The sequence below is a fragment of the Myotis daubentonii genome, chromosome 7 (genome assembly GCF_963259705.1).
Source record: "Myotis daubentonii chromosome 7, mMyoDau2.1, whole genome shotgun sequence".
NCBI classification, from domain to species: Eukaryota; Metazoa; Chordata; class Mammalia; order Chiroptera; family Vespertilionidae; genus Myotis; species Myotis daubentonii.
The window spans coordinates 94,378,024-94,393,511 of NC_081846.1; the positions used below are offsets into that span (position 1 = coordinate 94,378,024).

Genomic DNA, 15,488 nt, shown 5'->3' on the forward strand with positions numbered 1-15,488 from the left:
AGGCCAGAGCTGTACCCCACATCAGAGCTGTATCCCAGGCCAGAGCTGTATCCCAGGCCAGAGCTCTACCCCATGTCAGAGCTGTACCCCATGTCAGAGCTGTACCCCAGGCCAGAGCTGTACCCCAGGCCAGAGCGTACCCCAGGCCAGAGCTATAGCCCAGGCCAGAGCTGTACCCCAGGCCAGAGTGTACCCTACGTCAGAGCTGTACCCCAGGCCAGAGCGTACCCTACGTCAGAGCTGTACCCCAGGCCAGAGCGTACCCCACGTCAGAGCTGTAGCCCAGGCCAGAGCGTACCCCAGGCCAGAGCTGTACCCCAGGCCAGAGCTATAGCCCAGGCCAGAGCTGTAGCCCAGGCCAGAGCGTACCCCACGTCAGAGCTGTACCCCAGGCCAGAGCTGTACCCCAGGCCAGAGCTGTACCCCACGTCAGAGCTGTACCCCAGGCCAGAGCGTACCCCAGGTCAGAGCTGTACCCCAGGCCAGAGCTGTAACCCACGTCAGAGCTGTACCCCACGTCAGAGCTGTACCCCACGTCAGAGCTGTACCCCAGGCCAGAGCTGTGAGCTCCTCCCCAGCCACACGCTGAGGGAAGACAGAGAATCCGCAGATCACTCCTGTCCCTCCCAGGTGAGACCTCATCACCTAGAGCTGGTTCTGTGGTTCTGTCTCACCCGATGCACGAACCCTAAAATAGGAGAACCCTCTGCAGGTCGCCCGGCGGCCCACGGGCCCAGCGCCAGGATCTCAGCGATGTCACTGCAGCAGGAGGCCGGCAGGAGGCCGGGAGGGGCCCAGCGGCCCCAGCTTTCCTCAGCACTCGGCTCCTGCCCTCTCAGATACAGTAGCAGCTCCGCAGCTCCGCAGGGAGGGCCCCTGGCCGCTGGGGCTGGGGGCGCAGGGGAGGGGAGGGCAGGAGGCGGGCAATGTGCAAGGTGCCTTGGTTCCCTTGGCCCGCACCTTTGCCAGATGACCCCTGAGTCTAGGAGCCACAAACTATAAATTGTAGCTGATCCCTAAGTACATCTCAGGCTGGCGCCGGCGACATCCAGCAAGCATGGCCTGTGGGCACCCCTTCCGATCTTCCTGCTGGAACCCACATGGGAGCGGGGGGCAGGGGGCGGGGGTCTGTCAACCCCAGCTTCGCAGCAGCCGCCCACAGAGTCCCGGCAGCGCAGACTAGCGGACAGCAGCCAGGGAGCTGGCCTCCACCAAGCAGACCTGCAGGGCTGCCTCAGTCCTCCCCCTCCCGGACCTCTCCCTGCGGCCTGGCCAGGCTCGGAGCAGCTCCACTTCCTGCGGCGGGGGCTGCCCTGCCAGTCCTCTCTGTGCGTCACTGCTGATTATAAACTCACTGCCTGACGGGCTGAAGGCTACCCTCCCCAGAACATCTCTCTTCAATCCGAGAATGGCTACCGGGGGGCGAAGGGAGCAGAGACGGGGTGGCCTGTGCTCTTAACACCCACAATATGCCCGCCCCACACAGACCCAAGGTTCTGCACCGTGGTCTTCAGAGTGAGTGCCAGCCAGGCTGGGCGGGTCCCATTTGTTACAGCAAAACTACTTTACTTGCGAATCACATCTTACATTTCCTGTTCCAGGTTTTCCCAGGAAGCAGTGCAGCCGGGCCCCGGCGAGTGTGTCTTGGGAGGGGGCAGGATGTGCTCAGGCATACACTGGCAGCGGGGATACACTGGCAGGGGGTACACACCCGGCAGGGGGCACACACCCGGCAGGGGGCACACACCCGGCAGGGGGCACACACCCGGCAGGGGGGACACACCTGGCAGCGGGCACACACCCGGCAGGGGGGACACACCCGGCAGCGGGCACACACCCGGCAGCAGGCACACACCCGGCAGGGGGCACACACCCGGCAGCAGGCCCGGCCCAGATCACACAGGATACCAGGCACTGCCTGCCCCACAGCCTCTCATTGACCCCAGACTCCTGCTGAGTGCCCTGGGGACACTGGGGGCAGCATGGGACAGGCAGAGGCAAGCTCGCTACAGCAGTGCGGGGGGCGGGGGGGGGGGTGCGGAGGGTTCTGGTCAGAGAGCGAGATGGGAACCAGAGCCCAGACAGGAGAAGGCGGGGATCAGTGGGCGGGGTAGGGGGGCGGAGGGGGGCACCGTTGCAGGCGGCTCTTCCCTGAGACAGTCCAGTGCAGGAGAAAGTGGGTGGTGACCCGCTGCACTGGGGGTGCCTGGTTGACAGACACCAGTGGAGGCAGCAGTGGCCAAGCAGCGACCACAGGGAGGACTGGGTGGGAGGTGCACATACAGGCCTTTTGGGCAGACCTGAGAGCCCAGTGCAGAGCCCCAGGCGCCAGCAGGAGAGGTGGAGCCCCTGGAGGAGACCCCAGTGCATGGCCGCAAGAGGAGGCGCTTTATCAGGAGAGAGGGCGCCTCGGAGAAGCCACAGAGGTCAGCAGCAACCTCTGGGTCTGGCAATGGGGTGCCATGGACCCCAAGGAGGCTGAGACCGTGGAGAGCAGATGGGAGGCGCCAGTATGTGCACTGGGGAGGGCTGCAGAGAACCAAGAGCGCATTTTGGACCTTGGGGGCCACCCAGCCTGAGGAAGGAAGGAAGGGAGGAAGGAAGGGAGGGAGGGAGGGGGGGAGGGAGGGAGGGGAGGAGGAAGCCTCGAGCCTTCTCAAGAGGGTACGGGGTGAGCAGAGACATGGCCAGGCTGCAGGGCACAGATGCTGGGCAGCCAGGTGCCCCAGGGCCTGGCCCTCGCAGAGGTGGGAGGGAGGCCACCTGAGGGCGGGTGGGGGTGGAGACAGTGGGAGGAGGAGGGGAAGTGGAAAGGAAACTCTTCTCAGACCTGGAGTTGGGCCGCAAGGAGGCCTAGCTGAGCCCAGGAGACTGGGGGCCCTGACTATAAGAATGGTGGCCAGGCCTGCTGTCCAGAAGCCCAGCCGGGGCCGGAGGGAAGCAGAGGCTGGTGCCAGCCCTGCGTGCGGGGCCAGGAGGTGGTCATCTGACTGCACCCTCCTGAGAGTCTGCCAGCTCCCGCTCGGCACCTTCCTCCCTGCCCAGCTCACCTGCCTGCGTTCTTCACGAAGCCCAGGTCAGCCAGCTCCACTCCACACAGCTGGCAGCAGAAGCAGCCCGGGTGCCAGCTGCCGTTCATGGCCTTGATGACGCGGCCAATGATGAACTCACCTGAAAGAGGAAGGTCCCTGCTGGCCAGGGCCAGGCCTTCCCCCCCGCCCCCCAGCCCAGCCCCAAGCCCAGTCCACATGGGTCCTACGGCCCCGTCCAGCCCCTGGGGAGGTAATGCCTGCAGGGGCCTGAAGTCCAGTGCTCAGGGAAACAGGGCTGGGCAGGCAGGGAGAGCTCTGGACCCTGGCCACACGGGGACCCTGGCCACACGGGGACCCTGGCCGCACGGGGACCCTGGCCACACCGGGACCCTGGCCACACGGGGACCCTGGCCGCACGGGGACCCTGGCCGCACAGGGACCCTGGCCACACGGGGACCCTGGCCGCACGGGGACCCTGGCCACACGGGGACCCTGGCCGCACGGGGACCCTGGCCACACGGGGACCCTGGCCGCACGGGGACCCTGGCCCACCGGCCGGTCCACCCTTACGCACCACAGGAGCCGCAGCACGGAGCAAACAGCATCTGGAAGTCGTGTTCGCAGTACTTCCGGCCTTCAAACTGCAAATGGGCACAGAGCCAGCGTCATCCCGTGTGCACGGCGGCTCTGTCTGGTCAGAGCCTGCCTCAGGCAGACGAGCACCCACTCTGCTACCCTCCCGGGGGCACCACCCTCCCCAGAGAGGCTTCCTGCAGGGACTGTGAACAGCGGAGGGACAGGTGGGGGCTGAGAGGAGGCTGCAGAGAGGGAGCAGCCTCGAGGCCTGGAGGCCGGGGTGCAGAGGGAGGCCTCGGCCTGCTGTCTGCTGCAGCGACCGCCCTGGGGTCCTGGCGCCTGCCCCAGCTGGGGACGCAGGCTGGGAAGGCTGGGCAGGTTGGCATTGCATGTGTCACTTTGCCCCATGCCCTGTGTTCCCTCTGTGTGAGACGTCCATTTCCCAGAGGCCACAGGGAAGGAATACAGGAAGGTGGGGCTGGAGAGAGAGCCCCAGTCCCAGGCAGCAGGCACCAGTCTCCCACCTTCTGCCTGGGCCCGAGCACCTGGCACAGACCCGCAGGGGCCAGAGCCTGCTTTGCTCTCCCCTCCCGGACCCTGGCCCTGGTTTCCGCTCTCTAAAATGAGTGTCTTACAGGCTGCAGCTGCATCGGGCCATCCAGGGACACGAAGGGGCCGCAGGGTGTATGTTCACTCAGGGTGAATATTTCCTGAGCACCTACTATGCGCCAGGCTTTGTTCCAGACACAGGGCCCCCACTCCCACCGCCGTACAGCTGGCTAGCCTTTCCCACAGGCGCCAGGCAGACCGGGGCGCCCATCAGCCCTCCGTCAGCTCTGCCTGGGAGTCTACGGGCAGCCCGCGCAGGGCGGCTGCAGGGCGGTGATCAGCGGCTCCGGTGCACACATTCCACCAGGCGTACCAGGCACGGAGCTGAGCCACCGTTCACACAGCACCAGCCACACTGGTGCCCAGAAATAACTTCAAAGGCACAGGTGACAGTAAAATGTACTAAAATAGGAAGTGGTGGGTTTTGAGTTTTTTTACCTTTGTTTTTAGTAAAATTTATCTCATTGTACATTTACATAATTTAATTTTTAATCACTCTAACAACCAACTTGCAAGATTAATGAAAACTTAACAGTATGCTCTTGTGAGTAAGGTTGCCAGTCTAGCCATCTTCCCTGCATCTGGGTTACCATGAAAGCCAGCCTCCACCCCCTGCACCCCCAGCCTCCACCCACTGCACCCCCAACCTCCACTGCCTGCACTCCAAGCCTCCACTCCCTGCACCCCCAGCCTCCACCGCCTGCACCCCCAGCCTCCACCACCTGCGCTCCCAGCCTCCACCCCCTGCACCCCCTGTGCTCCCAGCCTCCACCGCCTACACCCCCAGCCTCCACCGCCTGCACCCCCAACCTCCACCTACTGCACCCCCAGCCTCCACCACCTGTACCCCCAGCCTCCACCTGCACCCCCTGTGCTCCCAGCCTCCACCGCCTGCACTCCCAGCCTCCACCTGCACCCCCAGCCTCCACTGCCTGCACCCCCAGCCTCCACCGCCTGCACCCTCAGCCTCCACCGCCTGCACTCCCAGCCTCCACCGCCTGCACCCCAGCCTCCACCGCCTGCACCCCCAGTCTCCACCGCCTGTTCCCCCAGCCTCCACCACCTGCACCCCCAGCCTCCACCGCCTGCTCCCCCATGAAGTCTCTCCTCAGCCCAGCAGCCTGTGGTCCCTTCCCAACATGGGACAGATGGATTCCTGGGCTCCACACCCTGCATGGCTCCTGCCCCTCCCACAGTGAAATCCTAAGGCCCCACAAAGGCCAACCGAGTCAAACCACTCTGCCCCCTGCCCTCACCCCACTAATCCCTCCGCTCTGCTTCCTTCACACTCACCTGCCACTGCTCCTCAAGCCGCCTCTCCGACCTCAGGCCCTTTGCACTTGCTGTGCCCGGCTGAGTGCTCTTCCTGCCGCTGTGTGTGGGCTCCCTCCCCTCCTCCGGGGCTGCTCCCCCTCCCTGCCCACCCCGTCCAACCCAGGCGCTCAGCACCTTCCCTGGGACAGACACCCAATCACCGGGTTTGCTGTCTGATCCCAAGAGAGGGGCGGTGCGCAGAGCAGGGGTTTGCCAGGGAACGGAGGAGGTGACCCTCCTCTGCGCCCTGCACCGGGCGGTGTCCAGTCTCCCAGGTGGGCCGGCCCCAAGCGCCACCCGCGTCTCTGTGCTGGCGGGAGCACAGCCTGGCCAGGCTGGGTGGCGGCCCCTGTGTCCCTGGTCAGGCTGGGCTCCCAGAGGCGGGAGGCCGGGAGCCGCTCACCTCGTAGAAGAGCCCGTCGGGGAAGGGCCGGAAGCACTGGGCGCACACGAAGCAGCGCTCGTGGTACAGCTCGCCGCCGCTGTGCACGATGCGCTCGGCCGGGCCGAAGCGGGCCTGGCAGCGCAGGCAGGCCGCCGTGGCCAAGGCGTCCGACAGGTTGCTGGGGAGGAGAGGGGAGGTCAGGATGGGAGGCTGACACGGGCGAGAGTGCGCCCTGGACGCCTCCTTCAGGGGGCAGCATGGCTCTGACTCAGGAACACGTGGTCAGGGCCACCCCCCGCGGCCACCCACACACCCACAGCAGCGGCACCACCATTCTCAGGGCAGAAAGGGCCGCAGGGGGTGGAGGCCAAGCCCCCTGCCTCCACAGCCCCTGCAGCCCCACGGCAGCTCCCAGAGGGTCAGGTCCGGGGGCCTCTGCCAGGCTGCCTGCCCCTCCCTCTCTGGGCCAGACTCCCAGCTGGGAAACAGAATCAGCTGGTTGCGTCCCCGTTCTGTGCCAGTTACACGTGTGTGAGTGCACACGCACATACACACACACACACACACACACACACACACGCTAAGTACTCGGCACTTAGTACACACACTAAGCCCTACGCAGGGTGGGGCTGTGGCTGTCCGTGTCACTGACATGGTCCCCAGGCTGCTCAGTCCTCATGCTGGGCCATCTCTTGGAGTGTCAGTGGTCACCTCAGCTCCCTCTTGTGCCTCCTGTCACCCCTTCTCAGGGAACCAGAGGGTGACTCAGGTAGAGAACGACACCCCAGTCTCATTTAAATCCCCGATGCCACCTGCCTTCTGAGTGAGACTTAAGGCTCAGAGAGGTTAAGTGACTTGCCCAAGCTCACACAGCAGATCTGATCCCACATTGGTTGGACTTCAATGGCTTTTCCCTCTGCACCATGAGCTAGTTTCACATCGTCTGCCTCCCAAAAACATGCAATCCCCTGCCCTGGAGGTGACGGTGTGAGTCTTTGGGGCAGGCCAGGGCAGGGAGCAAGCCTCACCCACGGGGCGACTGCTGCCCTGGCGGGGGGGGGGGGGGGGCGGCTTCCATCTGAGGAAGGGCAATCCCAGCTGCACGGCGGGAAAGGGGCCTCTGAGCCAGGCCCCTGACTGCCCCTGCCCTGAGTCCGGGCTCTCTGACTGGGCCCCGCCCTGAGGCCTGGCCCGGAGGAACAGGTCGCCCGCCCGTGCCAGCCCTGCCACCTCCCACACCACACCCTGGTGCCGTGCCTTTCCTGGGAGTGAGCAAACACGCTTTCCCGCAGCGTCAGTGCCGATGTTGGGGGTGCTGCCTGGGAAGTGTCAGGCTCAGCGAGGAGAGGCGGACCGCCGTCTTGTGTGAGAACTCTCCAGCCTGTTCCACCTCCCAGGACACTAGCCCCCACACCCTGCACCACATCGTGGACAGAATTCTTAGTGAGCGCGCCCCGCCCACCCCCCACCCCCCCACCCCCCCCACCCCCGCTGCCAGGAGGCCCAGGGCCGGAGCAGCGCTGTCTCCAGGGGTCCTGGCACAGGATGTGGATGTGGGTCTTACAGGGAGGGAGGGTCAGGGCGACTGCCACACAACCCAGATGGAGGCTGGGCTGGGAGTCCAGGGGAACCACGTGGGGAAACCATACGGCGGGGCAGGCGGGGCGGCAGGAGGGCTCAGCGAGCCTGGACGCCTGCCCTCAGGCACAGACACGCTTGGGGACCGAAGCCCCTCTGACGTCCATATCTAGGCTGCAGGGCAAGGAAGCAGGAGTGGCAGGAGGAGTTGGGAAGAGCCCACCTGCCCACCCCACTCCCACCTCTGCGCCCCCACTTCCTGCTGGTCCCCACAGGTGCCAGACAGGGCAGAGGCTGGTGCGGCGGGGCAGGGCACAGGCCGGTTTCCTGCCCAGAACGGAACGTAAAACCCTGCACTCCCCAGCACACACCCAGGTGCCACTGCAGGCAGGCTCAGGAGGTGCTGGGAGATCAGGCATCAACAGGAAGGCCTGGCCCCTGGGCCTGCAATCCCATCTAAAAGAGCCAATAAATGAACCCAAAAAGGTGCTCAGTTGCCCCCCAGCTTTGGGATTGCCCCTGCAGGAAGAAAGTGAGCCCCCTCTCCCCACACACCCACTCTCCGCCTGCCCTCCAGGGCCCACTGCCCAGGGCTGGGGGCCTGCACCTTCATGTCTCCACGCCCCTCCACCAGAGGCTGGCCTGCCTGGTCTGTGTCCAGTTCCCTGGCTAGCTCCCTGGGCACCGAGGTCCCGGGTGCTGCTGTCTGCCGCTGCATGCCTCGCACACCCCTGCACAGGCTGTGCGGTGGGGGGACCGCCGTGTCCTGCCCCTGCTGGCTGCCCCAGCCCAACTCTCGGCCGGCAGCACCCCTCAAGGCACTCCTGTGGCCACTTTCCACGCCACCTGCTCAGGAACAAACAGCACCCCAAGCCCCGGGCAAAGGCAGAGGGAGGGCAGGCGTGCCTAGCAAAGGAACCACAGCACTGCCAGCTATCCCCGGGGCACTCTGAGCTCACCCCCACATCGAACCCAACAGACCTGGAAAAGGTACCTGCTTCTCTGGCCTCATTTCCTTATTTGCAAACAGGCGCATCAGAGCAACAGTTACTGCCCGGCAGGGTGAGTGGGGACTCCGTGGCCTGCAGCGTGTGGGCACAGAGCCCGGCAGGCTGGGTGCTGGACAGAGAGCTGCTGTTTCAGGAATTCTGGGAGCATACATCCCAGCCAAGAAAAGAGAACACAGCCTCCCCAGTGATCCCCAGGAAGACACCGGCGCCCACCCTGCCGCACAGGATGCAGAGGGCACCCCCAGAGCCGGGGGAGAGCAGGCCCTCTTGCACCCCTTCTCCAGCCCTCCCAGAACCCCAAATGCTCTCCATGTTGACTGTCAACATAATTCTGGGCTTGTGCCAGATGTCCCTGAGTGGCAAGAGGTCCCTGAGCTGGATAATGACGCTCAGCCTGGGGTGGGAGCCCTCGCTGTACCAGGTCCTTGTGAAGGGCGACTGCTGGCTCAGGGTGAGGAACTGAAGCACAGAAAGGACCAGTAACCTCCTGACCCCAGCCCTCTCCCGCCCCTCGGCTCCCGGTGGCCTCACACAGGCAGGGACAGTGAACACTGTTTTGCAATAATCTCAGACCTCCCCTCCAGCCTCCACCACCTGAGCCTAGAAAGACGGTGTTGGCTTGAGGGACAGGCAGCGGCAGCCACAGGGGTCTGCTCACCCGAGGCCACGTCAGCGGTGTGTGTGCTCTGCCGGCCGGCTGGTGTGTGGCCCACGGCACAGTCCTCTGGACCCCAGCTGCATCATCTGTAAAATGGGCTGGCAGCAGCTACCTCCAGGTTGTTGGGGGTGAAGTGCCAGCACAGCCCACAGCGGCTCCATAACTGGCAGCCGTCGCCTCCCTTCCCTCTCTGCCCAGGCACTGTGCCAGGTGCGGGCAGGGGATCCACGCGGCAGGCCCCCAAAGCTCCAGTGGCCACTGCAGCACGGCCTGGGCCTCTGCCCTGCCGCCGTCTGGCCGCGGGAGGCCGCCGGCTCACGCCTGACCGGGCGTTCACACAGAGCCAGCCCACACCCGGCCCGGAGCCACCGGCGGCCTTGGGCGCTGGGCACGCAGCATTTCCGCGTGAGAAGCATCCACACCTGCACGGTCCCTGGGACGTCACGGCCTCTTTGCTCCAGCAGCCCCGTCTACCTAAGCAGGTGCACTCCGAACAGCGCAACGACCGCAGAGCCCCCGCAAGGGAGCGGCCCCTAAACGCAGCCAGCCGGCAGCAGGCAGCCCCCTGCAGCTCAGCGCCACGCCCGCCTCGCCATCCCTGGGGCACCTACACTGTGCTTCGGGCCAACTGTGCCCTGGCCGCACTGCCCACACACCACTCACTCCACAGACACCCAGGTGCACGGAGGCGAAAATGGGGGGCCCCTCTCCTCAGAGGCCCCACAGGTCCTTGCTGGGCTGCAGTGCGGGTGCAGGTGCAGGTGCAGGCTGGCCTCCCGCTCCCCTCAGTGCCGCTGGGCAGCCTCTGAGGCCCGCCCCTGACAGGCTGATGGCTCCCAGCGCCACCGTGAGCACCCCGGGCCTGGGCTGCTTCCTCCCGGGGCCCTCGCGCCCCCCACCTCCTCTGGGGCCCCACCTGTGGCTCCATGCAGAGGACCCAGCGCGGCCCCTCCTGCTCTCCCTCCCCTTCCACTGCTGGTTCCAGCCAGAGGCCCTGGGCACCCGACCCCACGCCCCCCGCAGCCTCCAGCCCGGGCAGCTCATCTCCGTGGAGCGAGGTCCACACTGCGGCTGGCAGTCCCCCCGCAGCCGGCTCCGCCGCCTGGACGTGCTGGCCGGCGGGTTGCCCACGCGTTTTGCTTATCCGTAAAGTGGCGATAAGACGACCCCCGCCTGAAGTAGTGATGGGGTTTCACAGAAACTACCCTGAACCCCATCTCAGCGCCCTGCCCCAGAATGTGGTCCAGCCCTGGACTGAAGGGCCCGCAGGGGTCGGGGAAAGGCCGTAGCCGCAGCCTCGGGGACACGGGCCGGCCGGGCGCGCCGCCACCTACCCGGGCGCGGCAGCGGGTGGGCTCTGCTGGTGCCGGCGGCGCAGGTACAGCCCCGACGCAGCGAGTGCGCCCAGGCGGGCGGCCATGGCAGCTCCTCCCAGGGGCCACTCGGACTCCAGCCCCGAGCAGCCACGGGACCGGAGAGACGGGCCGACCGACGGGACTGCCGCGCAGAGCCGCCCGCCCCACTCACGTTACACCGTGACCTCCGAAGGGCGCAGAGTCCGTGCAAACAGAAAGGGCATTGTCCCCGGGGCGGCGCAGTGGAAGCGAGGCGGGCGGGGGGCGGGGGGCGGGGATCCCAGAAGCACTGGCGGAGGCCTGGGCCGCAGGTGCGGCTGCCTGGGCCCCTGCACAGGCCGAGGAGGGGCGGACCGGCTGACCCCGGCAAGCCCAGCGCAAACATCCCGCTTCCTTCCCTCTCCTGCGACCCGAGGCCGCAAACACCACCCGGGAGACCCAGAGGACAGCGGCCCTGGATCCAGCCAACGAGCACCAGCATCGAAGGGGTCCAGTTGCCGAAAGCCAGGCGGCAGCCTCCGCCCGGCCCGCCGAGGGCAGCGGCCGGCCAGGGAGGTGCCAGAGGCAGCCTTACACCTTTCATCCAAAGAGCTGGCTGTGCTCCGGTCAGCACCTGGCCGTGGTCCCTGCTGGCCCCGGGCCCCTGGTCAGCATGAAGTCATAACCCAAAGCATCACAGAAATCTGAGCCCGGAAGCATTTGGTCCAAGAAAACCCTGAACCCTGGTGAGAACAGGGAGCTTCGTGGTGTTTTAACTTAGCCCATCTGGTCCCTAAATCCCAACTCCATGGCTGCCTTGAAAATAACAATCCACATCCCCAGCGTCCTCCCTAAGGGAGAATGGACCAGCCAAGAAGAGCTCCATGTGGTTAATTGGGCCCAAGTGAATAACAAGAGCCCAGCACCATTGTTCCCAGAGGCACCCTGCCCACCAGGGAAAAGCCTGGCCGAGCTGCCCACGGCCACCCTTGTAAGAGCTGGGATCGAAATTCCACCAAAGCACTTAGGCCTGCCCCGTCCAATCAGAGGTGCACACACTATATCTTCATTTGCATCTTTGCTGACCAATCAGAATGGGTGGAGCCAATCAAGCAGGACAGTGCTTTTTGGACCAATCAAACTGTACACATTTAATTCTTCGTTTGCATAAAAATGGGCCAGTCAGGGATGGGCTGGGGTACTCTCTCTATTAGCCAACCTCCCTCTGTGTCAGGGGAGAACCTGGTCTGTTCCATGCCAAGCTGCTTCACAACTGAGCTGTTTTCACGGAATAAAGTCTCTCTTGTACCACATCCCCGTTGGCATTGAATTGGTGGCAGTGACCTTCAGTTGAGACCAGTCATGAGGGAGCAGACAGAGCCAGAGCGCTTTCAAAGTTTCATCCCAAAGGGGAGTTATGGCTGACCCTGCCCGCCCTGTGTGGGAGACCCCTGGGAAGGCATGTCTTCTTGCGGCCTCACGTGCACATGCCCAGGGCTCAGCCTCTCCTCCTGCTTTTTCAATGCATTACTATTATTGCTACAACAGCAGCCATTGTCACCGGCAACAGAGAGCTGTTGGGACAATAACAAACGAACCAAAAAACTTAAAAGGAAAATGGAGAAATGAGATGTGCTTAGAGCAGGGGTGGGTAAACTTTTTGACTCGAGGGCCACAATGGGTTCTTAAACTAGACCGGAGGGCCGGAACAAAAGCATGGATGGAGTTTGTGTGAACTAATATAAATTCAAAGTAAGCATCAACACTAATAAAAGAGAAAAATGGTAATTGGCGTACGACGATACCCTTTTCATTGGCTAATCAGGGCTATATGCAAATTAACTGCCAACTAAGATTGGCAGTTAACTGCCAACTAAGATTGGCAGTTAACTGCCAACAAGATGGTGGTTAATTTGCATATGTAGGGACAATGCAGGGAGGCGAAAGGGAAAGCAGGAAGAAGCCCCCTGCCACTGACAGTGATCGGAAACCCAGGGGGGAGCTAAGAGCTGGGGGGCAGGGCAAAGGCGGCCCTGGGGCCTCCTTTGCCCTGCCCCCCAGCCATGATCAGAGAATCAGGTGCCTTTTCCGCCCTGGCCAGTGATAGCAGGAAGTAGGGGTGGAGCCAGCGATGGGAGCTGGGCACGGTCGAAGCTGGCAGTCCCAGGAGCTAGGGGTCCCTTGCCTGGGCCTAAAGCGAAGCCCACGATCGTGGGGCCGCTGCAGCTGCGGGTCCCCGCTGCCCGGGCCAGACGCCTAGGCCAGAGGCGTTAGGCCTGGGCAAGGGGCCGATCCTGCGATTGGAGGGTGATGGGGGTCAACGCCTGAGGGCTCCCAGTATGTGAGAGGGGGCAGGCTGGGCTGAGGGACACTCCCCCCCACACACACACACCCAGTGCACGAATTTCGTGCACCGGGCCCCTAGTCATTACATAAAAGGGTACGGTCTCTTTTTTTTATTTCAATAGTTTTATTCATTTCAAACATTTTAACAAAAAGAGTGTAAACACTAATTATTATAATTTGAAACTTCAAAAAATGGAGGAATCATAGCACAATAACATACCTTATATTGAAGATGGCAAAGGCAAAATAAAATTGCCTAACAAAGGAAAGGTACAAAAGCCTTTCAAATTAAACTTAAATATAATAAAATAATTTAAAACTAAAACAAATAGAAAAGAACAAAATGTGTAAACAGTAAATTAAACAACTTCCAAATTATGCCCGGGACGTAGATGTAGATGGCAATGTAGACTGGGTTGAAAGGTTTTTGGTCTTTAAAACATCAACTTCAGTGGGAACAGTGTTGTTGGTCTCCTTTTTTAGCTAATGCATCAAAGTCTGGAGTTAGTTTTGTTGTGGCTATTCTCAGGATAGACCTGAGGTGGTCGTCAGTGAAGCTGGATCTGTGAGGGGCTTTGTTGATGTTCATGATGCTAAATGTCTGCTCACAAACATAGGTTGACCCAAACTGCACCAGTGTCTTCTGTGCCATCCTCCGGATGTTTGGAAAAGTGGCTTCATTAAGTGAAGCATAAAAGTCTCTTAGTTCAAGAGAGCTGAATTTCTCCTTTAGGACAAAGTCAGACTGAAGATCGATGAGTTCCAGTTGCACCTCTTCTGGTGCTGTTTCAGGGTTTTGTGACAAAGGACAGGCCACCAGTTGAAGTGACTGGTCAATTTTTTCAACATCAGAAAACCGACGACAGAATTCTGCATGCAGGTCATCCAGTGATTTGCTGCATTTCTTCACGTTTTGGATGGTCTCCTTCTGTGTGGCTAGTGTGGCAAAATGCATGAAGACTTGTCTGAAATTTGTCTGGAAAAGAAAATCAGCTTCGATTTAAAGACTTTCACATTAGTGTACATGTCATGTACATACTGATCTTTTCCCTGTAGCTTCACATTTAGCTCATTCAAATGTGAAAATATATCTACAGCAAATGCAAAGTCACACAGCCAATTCTTGTCACTCAGCTCAGTAAATTCGTCAGACTTCCCCTTTAATTTCAAAAATGCACCAATCTCTTCTTTGAGCTCCCACACTCGTTGGAAAACTTTGCCCAAACTCAACCAGCGGACACGAGAATGGTAAAGTAAGTCGTGGTGATCCGCATCAGTTTCCTCCAGAAACTTAATAAACTGACGGTGCTGAAGTCCCTTTGCTCAAATGAAATTAACAAGCTTTACAACTGGATTAACAACATGATTAAGTTGTAATATAGACTTGCACAATGATTCCTGGTGAATAATACAGTGAAGAAAAATAACATCTTGGTTAGGGTTCTCCTCTTTCACTTTATCCTGAATTCTTTTTAGCAGTCCAACATTTTTTCCAGTTAAATTTGGAGATCCATCTGTCGTGACATTAGCAAGTTTACTCCATGGTAGCTTCATTTTCTCGATGACAGTAGACACCCGGTCATACAAGTCCTCTCCCCATGTTTTTCCTTTCAGTGGCTCCAAGGCTAAAAACTCCTCCGTAATTTCAAAATTGTCACTAATCCCTCGGATAAAAATTAAGAGCTGAGCAGTGTCCTTTATGTCATTACTTTCATCCAATGCTAGTAAATAAAACTTAAAGAACTCTGCCTTACTATTTAACTTGCTGGCCAAGTCTTCATCAATCAGTTCCACTCGACGAGTCACTGTCCTGCACGATAAGCTGAGTTTTTCAAACTTGCCTTTGCTCTCTGGACACAAGAGACCTGCTGTCTCTATCATACATTCTTTCAAAAACTCGCCTTCAGAGAGAGGTTTGCTAGCTTTTGCTAATTTGAATGATAGCATAAAACTTGCTTTGGTAGTTGTCTCTTGAATTGCAGTTTGTCTGTGAAAGACATTTTGCTGAGCCTGTAATTTAGCCATCAACCTCTGTGCAGTAGCCTCCCGTTCTTGAGGTGACTGCTTGCTAGCATAGTTGCCATGCTTTGTGGCAAAGTGACAGCTGAGATTGTACTCTTTGAAGACTGCAAGTGTTTCCTGGCATATCAGACATACCGGCATTGATCGGACTTCGGTGGAAAAATATTTTGTTGTCCACTCCCTCTTAAACACTCGGCATTCACTGTCCACTTTCCTTTTCTTTGGTCCACTCATGTTTAATATTGGGCTAAAACCAACAGTACCGTTCTCTTATTAAATTCTTTACTAAAATAAGACAGTAAAGTATAAAAACAAGTGATTAAATTTGCTCTACTATAACATTTTTGGTCTTCTAAAAAATATATATATAACAAAATCATCTGAAAAAGTTCAGACATGGGACAGAGGCACACCCTGACCATGGAGAACAACCCCTTTCCTCCATAGGAAACCTGTGTATCTTTCACACAGGCCCTTTGTTTATGGTAACACACATAGCTGCACATTGCTGTGTCTTCTAGACACACTTGTATGGGAGGTACTAGGGCAGTGCAAAACATGGGTAACCAGTAGTTACCACTAGCACTTCCATTCCTGGCAAAAAACAGCCGCAGTGCACATAGT

The 15,488-nt window shown here is 60.2% G+C and overlaps 1 protein-coding gene across 3 annotated transcripts in view; it reads right to left on the reverse strand.

Annotated features, from left to right (window-relative positions):
- The window catches only part of LIMS2 (LIM zinc finger domain containing 2), a 55,496-nt gene that overhangs the window by 27,702 nt on the left and 12,306 nt on the right, over positions 1–15,488 (reverse strand). The window contains exons 1-4 of one of the 3 annotated variants that reach the window (XM_059704804.1): positions 10,497–10,639; positions 5,935–6,094; positions 3,607–3,673; positions 3,051–3,171 (exon numbers count right to left, since the gene is read on the reverse strand). In XM_059704804.1, coding sequence (XP_059560787.1) covers positions 3,051–3,171; positions 3,607–3,673; positions 5,935–6,094; positions 10,497–10,582 — 434 coding nt within the window. In that variant the 5' untranslated portion in view covers positions 10,583–10,639. Of the gene's footprint in view, positions 1–3,050; positions 3,172–3,606; positions 3,674–5,934; positions 6,095–10,496; positions 10,640–15,488 lie in introns of those variants that run through there. The other 2 variants (XM_059704802.1, XM_059704803.1) reach the window with 2 other exon arrangements.